General features: G+C 40.7%; 1 protein-coding gene across 1 annotated transcript in view; it reads left to right on the top strand.

Moving 5' to 3' along the window:
* Positions 1-384: 384 nt before the first annotated feature.
* HSF5 (heat shock transcription factor 5) overlaps positions 385-18,814 on the top strand; it is a 44,076-nt gene continuing 25,646 nt past the window's right edge. The window contains 3 exon segments of the mRNA XM_055315960.1: positions 385-579; positions 581-1,028; positions 6,599-6,973. Coding sequence (XP_055171935.1) covers positions 385-579; positions 581-1,028; positions 6,599-6,973 — 1,018 coding nt within the window.

The following is an 18,814-nucleotide window of genomic DNA, read 5'->3' as shown; positions in this document are numbered from 1 at the left end:
CGCCACGTGGAGGGCAGCGGCTCCTCCCAAGCCCGGCGGTTTGGGGACGGCGGCGACCGAACGCGAGCGGCCGCGGCAGCGCCTCACGCTGCTGCACGCCGCGGGGCTCGACGCGGCGTCGGGCGTGCCCTGCGGCGCGGCGTCCAGGGGGCGGGCCGGCTCGTGCCGCGTCCGGCCGCGCGGCGAGAACTCGAGGCCCCATTGGCCGCGCTGCAAGGCGCGGCGGGGCGCTCGTGCGCCAACGGTCCCAGGGTCCGCGGCGGCCGGGCACAGCCGGAGGGGGCAGGGCGCAGCGAAGGCCTGGCGAAGGGGGAGGGGGGGGATCGAGAACGGGGTGGGAGAGCCAGGCTTGGCGGGGCGAGGCCCAGAGCCCGGGTGGGGGCGATGGAGGAGGCGCTGCTCTCCACCCCCATCAATCCCAACAACTTCCCCGCCAAGCTGTGGCGGTTGGTGAACAGTCCCCGGTACCGCTCGATCCGCTGGGACGGTCGTGGCGAGGGGCTGCTCATCGACCAGCCGCTCTTCGAGGCCGAGCTGCTCAGCCCGCCCGGGGCAGGGGCCGGGGGCGGCGGCGGCGGCGGGGGGCGGCGGCGGCGGGGGCGGCGGCGGGGGTGGCGTTGCGGGTTCCGGGGCCGAGCCCGAGCTCTTCAAAACCACCAACTTCACCAGCTTCATCCGCCAGCTCAACCTCTACGGCTTCCGCAAGGTGGTGTTGGGCGGGCCGGGCCCGGCGGGGCCCGGGCCGGGACCAGGGGGCGGTGGGCCGGCTGGCGACGGGCCGCTCCACCACTTCCACAGCCCGCACTTCCGCCGCGACCAGCCACAGCTGCTAGTACACCTCAAGAGGCTCACCAGCGCCAACAAGGCCAAGCTGGCGGCCGGCCTGGAGGTGCCCTGCCGGCCGCCCAACCGCTTCCAGAGGCTCCTCATCACGTCGGCCTCGGCCTCCGCCTCCGCCTCCGCCTCCACCTCCCCGCTGCAGCACCAGGAGCCACCGCCGCCCGCGGGGCCCCGGCCCGAGCCGCACGGTGAGTCCTCCTTACCTGTGGCAGGGGCACAGCGGGCGTCAGGCAGCAACCGCCACCTCCGAGGGCATCTCGCACAGCCAGCCCCTTGCTGCCGTGCTTCCCGAGAGATAGGCCACGGCACCTGCGCGGTTTCCAGCACCCCGCTTCCCGCCACTACCGCCCCTGGAAAGAGGCCGTGGGCATCCAGCCCCTTCCGGTTACTTGTCCGCTGGTGGCCGAAGGGACCTCTGCTGAAGGCTTTCTGCTGTTCCCGGCCCCTCCTGAACTCCAAGCCTCCATAACCACTTACCTTCCCGAGACCCCGGCCTTACCTTGAACATCTAGAATAAATAAGTAGCCCTTTGTCGAAGCATTAGGTTGGGAAGAAGGGTCTCCTTTGCACTAATGGGAAATGAAGCAGAGTTACAGTAGAGGGTAAGAGTATGACGGCCAAGGTGGGAAGCAACCAAGTCATGGCCAGGAAAACTTAGAACGTGTCTACCAACCACCTTGAGCGGAAGCATGTCCTTGAAGAGACAGGCCATCCTCCACCCACTCACTGACACATCCGAGAAATCTTATTAGAGATGTCCTTGACAGTACTGGTAGGTTCCAAGGAATGTATGGAAAGGCCGACACTGTTTACATATCCTAAGAGTGAAAACACAGTAATATATTTAATTGTTTATAAGATATTGTTCGTGCATACAATGAACTGGCTAAACGTTTCTTTCATTGTAACTAATTAGAGCCGATGTTTACCTAAGGTGTTATGGTTAGGCAAACACTAGGCAAAAATGGTTCTCATTACTGTCAAGTGTAGTTTAAGAGAATTGTAGAAAGTTCACATTTGCAGTCTTTGAATCTTTCACTCTACACTTTTCAGTATTGAAATAACTTTGTATGAATGTGTATTTACTAAAAGCTCAAAAATTCTCTGTGATAGAAAATTGTTTTACAAACTTAATTACTGGTGCTCTTCCCCGAACTCTTCCAGGAAGGTGAGGGTGGCCACATTCCTTCCCTCTGTTTAGAGTCCATGATATGAGGCAGTATTCCAAGACAGCAACTGGATATAATAATGAGAATTCATTCTTTGCCTTCAGTAGAAACATTTTCACCATGTTAATTTGGATTTAACATAATATGTAAGGATTATTTTTCAGATATGGGAAACTTTAAAAATATACAAATAAAAGTAACACTTTGTTCAGTTTAACCGAGGCCCAGGGTTATGAATGAGGAAGCATTTTGTTCATTTGGAATTTAGAAGATAAGAGATCATAAGCTTGTGTGTCTGTGAAGTTTAGAAGATAAGGGATTAGGTTAGAGTTCTAGCAACAACTTGGATAAATAGCAGTGGCATAGGAATGTTCTAAAGGAATTCTAAAGGAATATTAAGCTACTTCCATGTGATGGCCATTGATTTTGGTGGGGAATTAAATGGGGAAAGGCAATGTAGATAATACCATGGCATCCATTTGGCAGAATCTCTGACATGGATATTTGTTTTTCAGGTTGTGTATCTGGTGGGCATAAGGAGAAAAGACTGGGAAGTATGTTCTTGGGAGAAATAGGATAACCACTTCCGAGAAACATATATATGTGAATACATAAAAATAAGGTCTTGCTCACTTTTTTCACTTCTCCGACTTTCTTTCTCCTCACCTATGTTAAACCGAGTTGTATTCTAAGGATAGAGTCTATTTTATTTTTATTTATTTAAAAGATTTTTATTTATTTGAGAGAGAGCACAAGCAGGGTGAGTGGCAGAGGAAGAGGAAGAAGCAGATTCCCTCCTGAGCTGGCAGCTGGCAGCTCCCAGGCCCCAGAGATCCTGGCCAGAGCTGAAGGCAGACTGAGCTACACAGGCACCTCCCATAGAGTCCATTTTAATTAAAGAAATACGGGGGCTGCCTATGGTCTGATTTTCTTCACTTATAGTTCATTTGGTCAGCATTTTAAAGATTATTTGTTGAATAACAAATTTAATTCATACTTTTGCAGTATTGGTAATACACCAATCCACATATAGCTAGATTATTGTAGTTTTCATGTATTTACTTTTTTCTTTTCTGTTCTGCCAGTTAGTGCAGAAGGTATGTCATTTATGGATTGTCTACACCATAGGCTTGGTTCACTAGGGAATTGTTTACTGGTGTGGGCAGGATATAATTCTATGTTCAAGAATACTGGGCCAGCTTTGCTTTAATTCTATGTTCTAAGCCCTTGCCTCTCTATTTCTCTTTATATAATTTTTATTCTACTTGAATCTTTCATTAGTTAAACCTGATTATACTGCTGCTTCTTAGTTTCCACTTGTGTTTACTGTGTTCTACTTCAGCTTATGGTTTGAGTACTTTTTTTTAAATAATAGAATCCTTTGTTTTAGTGCCTACGTCTCTTATCTAGATCCATTGAACTAGCTGTCTTGTTCACCTTTCAGGAATGTACTTGATAAGAAATATGAAGATCACATGTTTTTCCCTTTTTTTAAAGTCCACTTTTGTTATTTTGTTCTTAAGTGGCAATTTATTTTACAATATTTGTTAAAACTTTCTAAACTAAGTAACAAGTCTGAGCAATAGTACATAATCTGTTTTAGCCTGGGGATAACAAGCTCTCAAGAGTCAAGTTTTGGGCAAGATGCAGGTTTTTTCCTGGGAATTGATTAGCTCAGATTCATTCATTCATTCATTCATTTTAAAGATTTTATTTATTTCATGAGATACACAGAGAAAGCAGAGACATAGGGAGAAGTAGGCTCCCTTGGGAAGCCTGATGGAGAAGCTGAGGGAGATGTAGGCTCCCTTGGGAAGCCTGATGCGGAACTCGATCGATCCTAGGACCCTGGATCACAACCTGAGCCAAAGGCAGACGCTCAACCACTGAGCCACCCGGGTGCCCCTCAGATTGATTTATATAGAAGGAATAGGATTTTTAAAAACAAATCCATTGTGCCTTGCAATTAGGGATTTAAACTTTGCCAAATATATCCTAAAGATGTTGTGAAAACATATAGGTGATAGTCTGTGAAGTTGATTAGAATAGAGCCCTATGAGATAACCCTTAACAATAAGAGCTGAAAGTGTTTTAGTTCTTTATTTTATTTTTTAAAAAGATTTTATTTATTTATTCATGAGAGACACAGAGAGAGGCAGAGACACAGGCAGAAGGAGAAGCAGGCTCCATGCAGGGACCCCGATGCAGGACTTGATCCCAGGACTCCAGGATCATGCCCTGAGCCAAAGGCAGGCACTAAACCGCTGAGCCACCCAGGGATCCCTAGTTCTTAATTAAAAAAAACAAATGTAAAGGAATACCCGTGTAATGCTATCAGTGTTCTTATGTTAGCAGCATCTAAAAATCTATAAATATTTGGCTGTCACTCAGAGATTGTGACAGAAGTTGAATTTATATTTTAATTTGAGAATTCAAAGAGAATTCTTTAAGTAGCTGCTTAAGTTATTGACAGTCTGCAAATTCATTAATAGCTTAACTCTAAAGAAGGTAGAAGAAGGGTTAGCTATTACACAGTGTACCAGTATGTAGTTTTAACATGTGAAGGATCCAAGGAAGAATCAAGTGGTGGGTAGTTTTAGACTTCAGAAACACCTGTTTTAAAGAGCAGAAAATATTTCTTTAGGTCTTAAAAGATTGCACTGGTAGTTCAAAGTGTGTATATGTATGGAATTGCTAGTCAAATACTATAAAAACTATTTTTTCTACTTCAGAGGAAAAGAAGAAACGCAGTTTTTAGGGGGTATATATGATTTGAATACAGTCTTCTGAACTAAGATTGTTTTTCTCCATTAGATTTAGACCTCTTGATTTCCAGGGCTTTAGATTTGTTTGTATATATGTATGTATTTGTCTTGTTTTTGACATTAATGCTTTATTCCTTTATTTTATTTTTTATTTTTTTTTAAAGATTTTATTTATTTATTCATGAGAGACACGGGGAGAGAGAGAGGCAGAGACACAGGCAGAGGGGGAAGCAGGCTCCATGCAGGGAGCCCGACATGGGACTCAATCCTGGGTCTCCAGGATCACACCCTGGGCTGAAGGTGGCGCTAAACCGCTGAGCCACCAGAGCTGCCCTGCATTATTCCTTTAAAAAATTTTATCATTTCTAAGAGTGTATTTTATGAAAATTGACTTGACTCAAACAGTGCCAAACCAGAAGTGGTTAAGAGTGCTCCTAATGCTTTATTCTGTTTCTTGTTTCTTTTCTTTCTTTCTTTCTTTCTTCTTTCTTTCTTTCTTTCTTTCTTTCTTTCTTTCTTTCTTTCTTTCTTTCTTTTTTTTAGAAAGAGAGAGAGAGAGAGCCTCAGGGGCAGAGGGAGAGAGAGAAGCTTGAGATCATGACCTGAGCCAGAATCAAGAGTCAAATGCTTAACCAACTGAGCCACACAGATACCACCTCTTGCTTTATTCTTTAGAGGAAATTAAACACCATAGAAATAGGATGAAAGATGCATAATACATTGAATGGGTTTACAATTTAAATATTTGGTAAAGTAGGTCTTTGAGTGTCATCTTTTGCCATGTAGTTTAACAGATGAGTAGTACATAAATTAGACTTTCCCTGTTTTATAGATTGATTTAATGAAACAAATTGAAAGGAATTTGTGAACCACATAATTTAATACACAACACCCTTCCTGGGAATAAATTAGCTTAGCTTTATGTTCAAGAATTACAGTCTGAAAAATAAGTTCAGTTTGCCACATGTATATTTTCTTTTTCCTTATTATATAGAATTGCCCTTTCTCTCTCTTTATCACCTTCACTTTTTAATTCCTTTCTACTTTACTAGATGAGAGAAAGCAAGTATCAGAATCTCTAGGACTGGGTATGTGGATTTTTAACAAACTCTCCAGGTGATTTCAGATGTAAGTCCATCTTTGAGAGTCACTGATATATAGGAAGGGACTCTACTAGAGATACTCTGAAGAAAAAAAGACCATGGAAAATTTTGATTAGTTTAAGAAAGGAAGAAAAGAACTGAGTCAAAGTTTTCAAGCCTGACTTTTCGGCAAAGATTATCATAAAAAAAAAATTCTAAAGGGAGTAAAGAACATTAACTTTCTTTTTGGTTTGCATTATAGTTCTTATTTGATCTATACTTATTTCTTGAATGTATATGGTTGAGTGTCTACTTTCGTGCCTATTATTAAGATTTCTAAATGATTTGAAAGATTGGAAATCTAAAACTTCTATGAAGTAGTTTATAGGTTGGAAAAATCTGGGTCAATCACTTGAGGTAAAAAGGTAAGATGACTGAATCATCTATAAAAGGCTTTGAATATTGAATTTGACTTAACATTTGATTTAATATTAGGGTTTGGCTACTTTGTCTCTTATGACAATAATACTGAGAAACAAGCCAAAGTTTATTTGATTACTTTTTTAAGCAGTATGTGTGTAATGTTATATTCTGGATTCTCAGCTTGTTTTTACCAGAACCAAATTTCTGTTGTGTTAAAAATGGCTGAGAATTCAAAATATTCTTATTTTGTGACTTTTGGTTTATTAATTCAGTGATCTAATGTAAAATTAGTAAATATGCTCTTCCTTTTTTTATGCAGGACCAGTGGCTGTTGGACAATTCCACCGGTCATTCCGGAGAGATAGTTTGTCTCCTTACTCCTATGTATCGACTTCATCCCACAACCACAGTACTTTCCCTCTGAAAGGTTTAGATCGGACTCCGATTCCTCCTAGAACATGGCAGAACTCCCTTGGAATGCACCCAGGACAAGTGGAAACGTCTCCCACTTTTTCAGATAAAGGGGTTCCATTTCCTGTACTGCAGAGGTTTCCAACTGAGGTTACCTATACTCTGCAGCCAAGTGCCACATCTGTACACGTTCAGCAAGGTCCTCAAACAATGGTCAGCTCCTCCCAAAAATATAATAACTACACACCCTCAGCGCAGTACTCCCAAGCCTACTATCCAACAGGTATGAAAAATTCAAGTTCAATAGCTTCTCTTAAAGTACTTTATTATGAACATTTATATTTTTAATGCATTTCTGCATGCTTAAAAATAGGAATACTGGGATCCCTGGGTGGCGCAGCGGTTTGGCGCCTGCCTTTGGCCCAGGGCGCGATCCTGGAGACCCGGGATCGAATCCCACGTCGGGCTCCTGGTGCATGGAGCCTGCTTCTCCCTCTGCCTGTGTCTCTGCCTCTCTCTCTCTGTGTGTGTGTGACTATCATAAATAAATAAAAATTTTAAAAAAAATTAAAAAAAATAGGAATACTCACCTAAGAAACGTCAAAGAATTCTCATCAGGGCATATTTTTAAGCGATATATAAAATTTCATTGTGTTCTTAAGGATTGTAAAAATTCTGTTGAGTACGTAAAAGTATATGGTTTTTAGTGAAACTTTGGTATCTTCGAAATGTGTCCTAGTAATGAAATTAGAACATAGTACTTTGGGACCTTGTTTTTAACTTTGCTGTTGGTGCAGCATTTTGTTTCTTTTAATAAAAAATTATATACATGTTACAGTTGACCCTTGAACAATGTGGGATTGGGGAACTGACCCCCCATGCAGTTGCAAATCCGTGTATAACTTTTGACTTTCACCTAAACTTAACTACTAATTGCCTGTTCTTGACTGGAATCCTTACCTCCGATAACAAAGAGTTGACTAGCACATATTTTGTATGTTATATGTATTAAGTACTGTATTTTTACAATAAGCTAGAAAAAAGAAAATGTTCTTAAGAAAATCATAATAGAAAATACATTTATGGGATGCCTGGGTGGCTCAGTGGTGGAGCACCTGCCTTTGGCTCAGGTCATGATCCCGGGGTCCTCAGATTGAGTCCCACATCAGGCTCCCAGGAGGGAACCTGCTTCTCCCTCTGCCTATGTCTTTGCCTCTCTCTGTGTCTCTCATGAATAAATAAATAAAATCTTAAAAAAAAGAGAGAATACATTTACAATACTGTACTGTATCAAAACAACGTGGACCCACATAGTTCAAACTCATGTTGTTCCAAGGTCAACTGTATATACTGTATTTTTTAATGTTATAGGTGAGATTATATCATAATGAAATTTTAGTATCTCAGTAATGAAGTTTTTTTTTTAAGATTTTATTTATTCATGAGAGACATACAGAGAGAAAGACAGAGAGACAGAGACATAGGCAGGAGAAGCAGGCTCTTTGCAGGGAGCCCGATGTAGGACTCAATTCCCGGGCCGGGGATTACGCCCTGAGCCAAAGGCAGACACTCAACCACTGAGCTACTGAGGTGTTCCAGTAATGAAGTTTAATTAAAAAGCGTAATATCTCTTAAAACTAAATTATATTCTTTGGGTAGCCCCAGTGGTGCAGCGGTTTAGCACTGCCTGCAGCCCGGGGTATGATCCTGGAGAACCAGGATCGAGTCCTGTGTCGGGCCTGCTTCTCCCTCTGCCTGTGTCTCTGCCTCTCTCTCTCTCTCTCTCTGTCTCTATGAATAAATAAATAAAATCTTAAAAAAATTATATTCCTTTAGTAAAAACTCGATGGTATGTTTTGACAGTGCAGTCCCTGCAGTGTTAATCCCAGCCAACTAAGAACTGTGGAGTAGCAGAGAGAACCTGACCATGACAATTGACCTAGACCTCAGCCAAGGGGCATTAGAGATATACTGTAAATCTCAAGCCACTGATCAGAAATCCTTATGATAGTGACCCTCTGTTTAGCTTCTTGGGGTAAGAGAGTGTCTTTAGGGAGGGGTACAGTTTTGCAAGATAATAGCCTTAGCTTTCCATTCAAATGTTATTTTCGATCCCGGGTCTCCAGGATTGTGCCCTGGGCCAAAGGCAGGCGCTAAACCACTGCGCCACCCAGGGATCCCTAAATGTTATTTTCAATTTTGCAGGAGCACCATATAGTCATGGTGTGTTTCATCATGCAGAGTGCTTTAATAGTGACAAAATGGGGCAAAGGAAATAAGACAAGGGTCAAGGCTTTCAGAAAAGACCAGAGAGAGAAGAAAGAGGGCATTCCTATGTTAAGACCCTAGGAATAGGGGATCCCTGGGTGGCTCAGCGGTTTAGAGCCTGCCTTTGGCCCAGGGCATGATCCTGGAGACAGGGATCAAGTCCCACATCAGGCTCCCTCCATGGAACCTGTTTCTCCTTCTGCCTGTGTCTCTGCCTCTCTCTCTCTCTGTGTTTGTCTCTCAGGAATAAATAAATAAAATCTTTAAAAAAAAGATGCTAGGAATATTAATTTTCTCAAATATGTAGATCTGGAAGCTATCTCTAATGGTATTTTGTTAGACCATTTCTCCCTGGCAGGAGGAAATCAAAAGCTAAAATAAGTGGAAGGAATGTAAATTCAATAAGGGAATAAAATAATGTGTTGACTTTTACAAGTTATAAATCTGGTAACTTGTTTGTAACAGGACTCACTATTTTCTAGCTGTAATATCCAACTGTATTCTCTTATTGACTTACTGCATTCTACCTAAATATAGCAGTAAAAGGGATTGCTTTATTTTCCCAAAATATTTAATATTAAAATAATAAGAGGTTTTTTTTTTTTAAAGATTTTTATTTATTTATTCTTGAGAGAGAGTCAGTCACATACACAGGCAGAGGGAGAAGCAGGCTCCATCCTGGGAGCCCGACGTGGGACTCGATCCCAGGTCTCCAGGATCATGCCCCGGGCCAAAGGCAGGTGCTAAACCGCTGAGCTACCCCGGGATCCCATGTTAGAAGTTTTAGATCTTGGGATGCCTGGGTGGCTCGGCGGTTAAGCCTCTGCCTTTGGCTCAGGGTGTGATTCTGGGGTCCCAGGATCAAGTCTCACATCGGGCTCGCTGCGTGGAGCCTGCTTCTCCCTCTGCCTGTGTCTGCCTTTCTCTTTCTGTGTCTCTCATGAATAAATAAATAAAATCTTTAAAAAGAAAAAGTTTTAGATCTTATGTATAGTGACAAATAAGGTCAGATTTTTATTAATGAATAGTTTAATTCAACATTATAATAAACAGGTTAGACATTAATATCTAGATTATAATTTCAGCTATATTCTAAGTATGCGTAGAACGTGTATACATATATATAGAGAGATAGTCTGTGTCTTCCTTATACTTGCTTTACATTCTATAGCCCATCAAGATAATACCCCTATCTCCCTTCCTTTAACCAGTAAGTGTTTCTCTTTCCTAAACTTCCTCCAAAACCCCCTCCTCAAACAACTAGACTCAAGCTTCTGGGGAGTTTGTTTGTTTGTTTGTTTGTTTGTTTGTTTATTTTGCTTCTGGGGAGTTTAAATTTGGAAGGACTGCAGCAAGAGGGTTGTAGAAATGTGCTTGACCTTCCAGTTTGTAATTTTGGAGGCATTTTCCTACGGACATATTAAATATGGTGGTTAGGTTCTGTATTAGTATTAGTTGTACACTTATTGCTGTACAGGTAGCTGTAATCTGATTTAGGAGCCAAATTAGCCTATATGATGTTGTTGTTGTTGTTTTTTAAGATTTATTTATTTATTTATTTATTTATTTATTTATTTATTTATTCATGAGAGACACACACACACACACAGAGAGAGAGAGAGAGAGAGAGAGAGAGAGAGAAGCACAGACACAGGCAGAAGGAGAAGCAAGCTCCATGCAGGGAGTGCAGTGCAGGACTTGATCCTGGGTCTCCAGGACCACATCCTGGGCTGCTCTGTGATGTTGTTTCTATGGGAAAAAGTATTTCAAGTCCCAGATAATCCTCTTAGAAACACTTGGTTCTAAATTTTATGAGAACCACTTATGTATTACATACCAGAAAATACTATAAGTAGTATTTATAGAAATACTATTTGTTGAATTATTATGATTTAGGGTATGTTACTTTTAAAATATTTTATGGGGATCCCTGGGTGGCGCAGCGGTTTGGCGCCTGCCTTTGGCCCAGGGCGCGATCCTGGAGACCCGGGATCGAATCCCACATCGGGCTCCCGGTGCATGGAGCCTGCTTCTCCCTCTGCCTGTGTCTCTGCCTCTCTCTCTCTCTCTCTGTGGCTATCATAAATAAATAAAAATTAAAAAAAATAAAATATTTTATGTTAGCTTGGATGTAAAATTATAAATTAAAAAATGTTTCCAAGAGTTCAAGGTAAGGACTAGCAAAGAGATATTCAAAGAATAAGTGCTGCTGATGTTTTGAAAGCTTACAGGGCATGTGATATAGAATCATGTTTATCTTTATTTTTGTTTTTTCGTCTTTAATAGAGATAAATGAAATGACTATAACACTTCTGAGGTTGTAAGAATAAGAAATATCATGATCTCATGATGATTATCAAATACATAGAGTGGGCCTATGATATTCTGTAATAAGCAAAACTTCTTTGAACATTCTGAAGTACTATATAAGTAAAAGGTTGTGTTGTTAAATACAAAAGACTTGCTTTGGAAAAGAAAGTGGCATAAAAATACTGTAGAAGTATTTGCTCCAAATTTTAGGTGAAGGAAGCAAAAAGTGAGCAATTTAACCAATATTTAGCAAGTATCTGTTTATGAAGCACATTACAAATGACTTTTCCAAAGCTAAATGGAGTATCACTTCCAGGGGCAGGATAATAATCACTCCCAAATCCAGCTTTTAAAGTAATATTGAAGTAACTAATTTTGGAATAATGGTCATCTAATCCTTTTGGAGAATTGGAGGTTTGGATCAAATTCTAGTAAACAGCAACACCTGACTTCATTTAAAAATTATATTGATAGCAAATTTGGATCTAGTCTTCAGATAGTCTAACCAGTAAATTTTGAATGTTATGTAATATTTTTAAATTAATTTCTCTAGTAAAGCCAAAGATTGAGACTGGAAAATTGTTGTGAGATTGACTCATAAAATGACTCATCTGAATCCTTGCTTACATTTGTCATTCCTCTCTTGAAGCGCATACTTTCTTTGCCTAGCACACTACGTGTTTTCCACTCTTACCACTCCTTCAAAGACAGCATGTTTTAGATCCAGTATTGATTGACTCTTTTTAGTCTTGCTTTATCTTGGGTTCATTTTTTCCCCCTCTGATGTTAATTATGTAGCAGTCATTATGGCCAAGCATTGTTTTTTTTGTTTGTTTTTTTAATTTTTATTTATTTATGATAGTCACAGAGAGAGAGAGAGAGAGAGAGAGAGAGAGAGAGAGAGAGGCAGAGACACAGGCAGAGGGAGAAGCAGGCTCCATGCACTGGGAGCCCGACGTGGGATTTGATCCCGGGTCTCCAGGACCGCGCCCTGGGCCAAAGGCAGGCGCCAAACCGCTGCGCCACCCAGGGATCCCTATGGCCAAGCATTGTTCTGAGAATTCTCAAGTATCAGTTCATTTAATTCTCACAACAACCTTCCAAGATTAGAAATGTAATTATCCTCATTTTATAGATTAGGGAACTGAAACATGACTAGTCAGAGGCAAAGCTGAGGAATGAACCCAGGCAAATTGACTGAAGAGTCCATTCTTTTGGCCATTGTGCTCTGCTACCTGCCTGCCTCTTATAACAGAGAGGGCTCTTTGTTTTATCTTTTGAGGTACTCTTTCCTGGTATGTCTCTTCCTAGAGTAAGTTACTCCCAGATAGGATAGATAACAGAAAATGACTGCGAGACCCACCCTTCTACTGGTGGCAGTGGGATTACCCTGGATTGTTGACTCACCCTACCCAAGCAGTGAGAATGTACTCCCATGGCTAGAGTGGGAGGTCTGGTTTGGGCCTCTGAGGAGTGGGGCTGCCTCTATTTCTGTATAACCCTCTACCTAGTGTAGTGCTCAGCTGTAATGATTCCCTAGTAAGTAGTCTATTGAACGGAATGAAATAATTCTAGTCTCCACTTTGTAGTTAATCATTCAATGTGCTCTTCAGTGGATTATTTCATGACACTCCTCCCTCAATTTCCCTTCCTATAAAGTGGCAATAGTAGTTCAAGTCAGGGATTCAATGAATTTAATGTTTGTGAATAGGCTTTATAAAATTGAAAACACTATTTACATGGAAAGGATAAAGTATTTTAAAAGCTGTCTTTAGGGGATCCCTGGGTGGCTTAGCGGTTTGGCGCCTGCCTTTGGCCCAGGGCGTGATCCTGGAGTCCCAGGATCGAGTCCCGCTTCGGGCTCCTGGCATGGAGCCTGCTTCTCCCTCTGCCTGTGTCCCTGCCTCTCTCTCTCTCTCTCTCTCTCTCTCTCTCATAAATAAATAAGTAAAACCTTTAAAAAAAAAAGCTGTCTTTAAATTGGACCTACATAGGGGAATCCGTGGGTGGCTCAGCGGTTTAGCACCTGCCTTCAGCCCAGGGTGTGATTCTGGAGTCCCAGGATCGAGTCCCACATCGGGCTCCCTGCATGGAGCCTGCTTCTTCCTCTGCCTGTGTCTTTGCCTCTCTCTCTCTCTCTCTCTCTGCCTCTCATGAATAAATAAATCTTTTTTTAAAATTTATTTATTTATGATAGTCACAGAGAGAGAGAGAGAGAGAGAGAGAGAGAGGCAGAGACACAGGCAGAGGGAGAAGCAGGCTCCACGCACCGGGAGCCCGATGTGGGACTCGATCCCGGGTCTCCAGGATCGCGACCTGGGCCAAAGGCAGGTGCCAAACTGCTGCGCCACCCAGGGATCCCAAATAATAAAATCTTAAAAAAAATAAACTGGACCTACATAGTAACATCTGAAAGTCTAAATACAGTGATTTGTAAGAATATACAACTTCTGTAAGATACATATGCATTAATTTTTTATTGAAAAGTATATATATCATTTTTAAAAATTATTCTTACTTGAATCTTGGGCAAAAAGAATTGCTTATTATTGTGGATTTTGTTGTTGTTGTTATTTTAAGTAGGTTCCATGCCCAGCTTGGAGCTCCATGTGGAGCTTGAACTCACAACCCTGGGATCAAGATCTGAGCTGAGATCAGGAGTCAGATGGTTAACTGACTGAGCAACCCAGGAGAGCCCCTTTACTGTTTTAAAGTACACTTGGATTCTAAAGATTCTATTTTAGGCTTTTAATTCTATATAGTGTTCATAAACAAATACAGAACCTGGAGTTATAAGAGCTCTCCAATGTTGCTGTTCTTGTGCTCAGATAGCCTCTATTGTTAGTTTCTTTGAAAAGGCCTGATTTTGTTCTTATGGAAAGAGGGACTTGGCATAAATACTCCAGGAGTTTTCTTTAGCTATCAGAAGAAACCAAGCAAAAGCACAATTATATTTGCCTTTCTTTTTATTGAGATAAAATATAAGTAACAAAGTTTACCATTTTAACCATTTTTAAGTCTACAGTTCTGTGGATTTAAATACATTTACATTATCGTACTAGCATTACCACCTTCCATCTCTAGAACTTTTTCATCTTCCCCAACTGAGACTCTATACCCATTGAACACCAGCTTCACATTCCCCTCTCCCCCTGGCTCCTGGCAACCACCATTCTGCTTTCTGTCTCTATGAATCGACAACTCTCTGAAACTCATATAAGAGGAGTCAAAGTATTTGCCCTTTTGTGATTGGCTTAATTCATTAAGCATACTGTTTTTAAGGTTCATTGGAACTATAGCATGGGTCAAAATTTCCTTATTTTTTAATGCTGAATAATTTTCCATTTTATGTACCACATTTTGTTTATCCATTCATCTGTTGATAGAAACTGGGTTGCTTCCACCTTTTGGCTATTGTGAACAATGCTGCTGTGAACATGGATGCACAAATATATATATTTGAGTGCCTATTTTCACTTTTTTGGGGTATATGCCCAGAAGACCTTTACCTTACTACAAGTGAGAAACTGTTGGGGTTCTAGATGTATAGTAATTTATCTTGAAGTTAAATATACTATTAGGATGGTTTTCCTGTTGAGCATTTATATTGGGCATTTTCTCACCGTTGACACTGTACTATTCCAGAGTAGATTCAAGTCAAAAACATTTTAATTCTATATTTGAATTACCTCCATAGGATAAAAGAGTATGAACTTGTTTCTTGTTTTCCTAACCTATAGTGGGAATGAAAATTTTTGCTGTTAAGATAATTTTTAGTACTCCTCGATTTTTTTAATTACCAGAATTGTTTTCAAAAAATGTCATTAGCTCTTATATTTACATTTGAAATAGAATTCTGTCCATTATTACCAGTTTTTCATTCTACGTGCAGTTTATGCCTTAAGTGACTACTACCCTCAGGAAGACAATGGAGGATCTCTATCCAGATGAATGTGCCTTAGAATATAGTGATAAACGCAGTTTTATAAATGTCATTGCTTTCACAATGCTTTCATAATATACACTAGCTTAATTTGTCATGTATTAAAGCACACGGTTGCATTTCTAGAGTTGTTTTTCATATTTAGCAAACTTACTAGTATCTTACTTTGTTCTATTTTGTTGACTATACAAAGTAGGACTGCACTGGTGAGGAAATAGCCATTGAAGAATCTTTTTGGATTATCTATTCATGTCCCCCTTTGCAGGTAGCTTTCCACTTTCCATTTGTTACTGGACACTTAAAAGGATATTCACATTTTGCTATTTCTTTAGATACCAGTATGGTCAGCTATATTAATATACTCTTTGTTGCATATTTTACTTTATCCAAGAAATTTACTTTAAAGTACACTTTTACAGGTATTTAAAATGTGTAAGCAATGGAATCAGAACAATATAAGAAAAATAAATCTAGTACTTTTTGTTGATTTATTTGTAATGAAATACTATTTCATGGTACCCTGAGGAGTGAAAACCTACACCTCCTGACTGAAATCTTTTCCTGCCACTAGGGGGCTAGGTTTTCCTTAGCTGTTAAAACTAGAAAAATGTCCTATTTTTTTTCAGTTTGAGCATACACAGCAGACCCCTCTTTGATGTTTTCCTTTTTGGGTTTAAGTTCTTTCCAGGATATTTATGTTTCAAATATTCTGGGAGATCAAATTCAAATCCAAAACACTGAAATTGTATATCTGAATAATCTCCAGAGGTTTTTTTTTAATAAATTTATTTTTTATTGGTGTTCAATTTACCAACATACAGAATAACACCCAGTGCTCATCCCGTCAAGTGCCCCCCTCAGTGCCCGTCACCCATTCGCCCCCACCCCCCGCCCTCCTCCCCTTCCACCACCCCTAGTTCGTTTCCCAGAGTTAGGAGTCTTTATGTTCTGTCTCCCTTTCTGATATTTCCCACACATTTCTTCGTCCTTCCCTTATATTCCCTTTCACTATTTATTTATATTCCCCAAATGAATGAGAACATATAACGTTTGTCCTTCTCCGATTGACTTCTTCACGCAGCATAATACCCTCCAGTTCCATCCACGTTGAAGCAAATGGTGGGTATTTGTCATTTCTAATGGCTGAGTAATATTCCATTGTATACATAAACCACATCTTCTTTTTTTTAATTATTTATGATAGTCACTCAGAGAGAGAGAGAGAGAGAGAGGCAGAGACATAGGCAAAGGGAGAAGCAGGCTCCATGCACCGGGAGCCCGACGTGGGATTCGATCCCGGGTCTCCAGGATCGCGCCCTGGGCCAAAGGCAGGCACTAAACCGCAGCGCCACCCAGGGATCCCAAACCACATCTTCTTTATCCATTTATCTTTTGATGGACACCGAGGCTCCTTCCACATCTGGGGCATCACAATGCCAGATTTCAGGTTGTACTACAAAGCTGTGGTCATCAAGACAGTGTGGTACTGGCACAAAAACAAACACATAGATCAATGGAACAGAATAGGGATCCCTGGGTGGCGCAGCGGTTTGGCGCCTGCCTTTGGCTCAGGGCGCGATCCTGGAGACGCGGGATCGAGTCCCACGTCGGGCTCCCGGTGCATGAAGCCTGCTTCTCCCTCTGCCTATGTCTCTGCCTCTCTCTCTGTGTGTGACTATCATAAATTAAATAAAATAAAAATTATTTTTTAAAAAATGGAACAGAATAGAGAACCCAGAAGTGGACCCTGAACTTTATGGTCAACTAATATTCGATAAAGGAGGAAAGACTATCCATTAGAAGAAAGACAGTCTCTTCAATAAATGGTGATGGGAAAATTGGACATCCACATGCAGAAGAATGAAACTAGACCACTCTCTTTCACCATACACAAAGATAAACTCAAAATGGATGAAAGATCTAAATGTGAGACAAGATTCCATCAAAATCCTAGAGGAGAACACAGGCAACACCCTTTTTGAACTCGGCCACCGTAACTTCTTGCAAGATACATCCACGAAGGCAAAAGAAACAAAAGCAAAAATGAACTATTGGGACTTCATCAAGATAAGAAGCTTTTGCACAGCAAAGGATACAGTCAACAAAACTCAAAGACAATCTACAGAATGGGAGAAGATATTTGCAAATAACATATCAGATAAACGGCTAGTTTCCAAAATCTATAAAGAACTTATTAAACTCAACAGCAAAGAAACAAACAATCCAATCATGAAATGGGCAAAAGACATGAAGAGAAATCTCACAGAGGAAGACATAGACATGGCCAACACGCACATGAGAAAATGCTCCGCATCACTTGCCATCAGGGAAATACAAATCAAAACCACAATGAGATACCACCTCACACCAGTGAGAATGGGGAAAATTAACAAGGCAGGAAACCACAAATGTTGGAGAGGATGCAGAGAAAAGGGAACCCTCTTACACTGTTGGTGGGAATGTGAACTGGTGCAGCCACTCTGGAAAACTGTGTGGAGGTTCCTCAAAGAGTTAAAAATAGACCTGCCCTACGACCCAGCAATTGCACTGTTGGGGATTTACCCCAAAGATACAGATGCAATGAAACGCCGGCACACCTGCACCCCAATGTTTATAGCAGCTATGTCCACAATAGCCAAACTGTGGAAGGAGCCTCGGTGTCCATCGAAAGATGAATGGATAAATCTCCAGAGGTTAAAGTGTGAAAACTTGCTTATTACCCTAACCTATTTTGGAAGTAATAAGAGCCTGGAATTTGTGGGGCCGTCTTAGTAATGTCTGGCTTTTTAAATCACTGGAATTGTTAAAATGATGTAAGTCAGAAAATATCAACCCTTACATGTGTATCTACAGTAGAATTCTGTCCATTATTTCAAATTTTTACTTCCATATGCAAAATTTAATGGCTTAAATTGCACATATTAGAAAAAATTATTTCTAGTATACCTTTGTGAACTGACATTTTAAAAATCAGTAGTCAATAGACAAACATTGCAGTAAATTTTTACAGTTCTTAGGCTAATTTACTTTCAAAGATTACAGATTAAGATTGTTTAGTAATTTTATTAGCATACACAAAATATGAAAAATGTGGATATAGAAAGTTGCCACCTTATGATAAAGACAACTTAAAAATATTAATCAAGTGGTGTTCCAGTAAAATTAAAATGTTACATTTTAGGAAAAAGGGATGGTTAGGGAAGTATTGTACATTAAAGAGCATGTGCTTTAAAGTTTGATTGCTGTCACCGTCACTATTAGCTTTTTGACTTTCAGCAAATTATTTAACATCTCTGAGCTTTAGTTTCCTTATTTTTGTAAAGTAATGTTAATACCTCATTCAATTGTTGTTTGGATTAAATGAAGCAATATATGTAAAGCACCTAGTACTGTGCCTGGTAGGTGCTCAATAAATGTCATCCTCTGTTTAATCCAAAGGTGTGATGTGTTATAACTGATTCTCATTCGTTCTGGAGAGTCTCTCTCTGGAAAAGAGGAGACTCAACCTATTATTAAGACTGCATCTGTAAGTATAACTATCCCAGTACAAAGAGTTAATCTTTTCGTGGTATCCTAACTATAAAGAGAAAGCTTGGAAACTAA

Source organism: Nyctereutes procyonoides, unplaced genomic scaffold, assembly GCF_905146905.1.
Source record: "Nyctereutes procyonoides isolate TBG_1078 unplaced genomic scaffold, NYPRO_anot_genome, whole genome shotgun sequence".
NCBI lineage: Eukaryota > Metazoa > Chordata > Mammalia > Carnivora > Canidae > Nyctereutes > Nyctereutes procyonoides.
The sequence above is the reverse complement of the archived record's forward strand: the minus strand, read 5'-3'. Positions and strand labels throughout refer to the sequence as shown.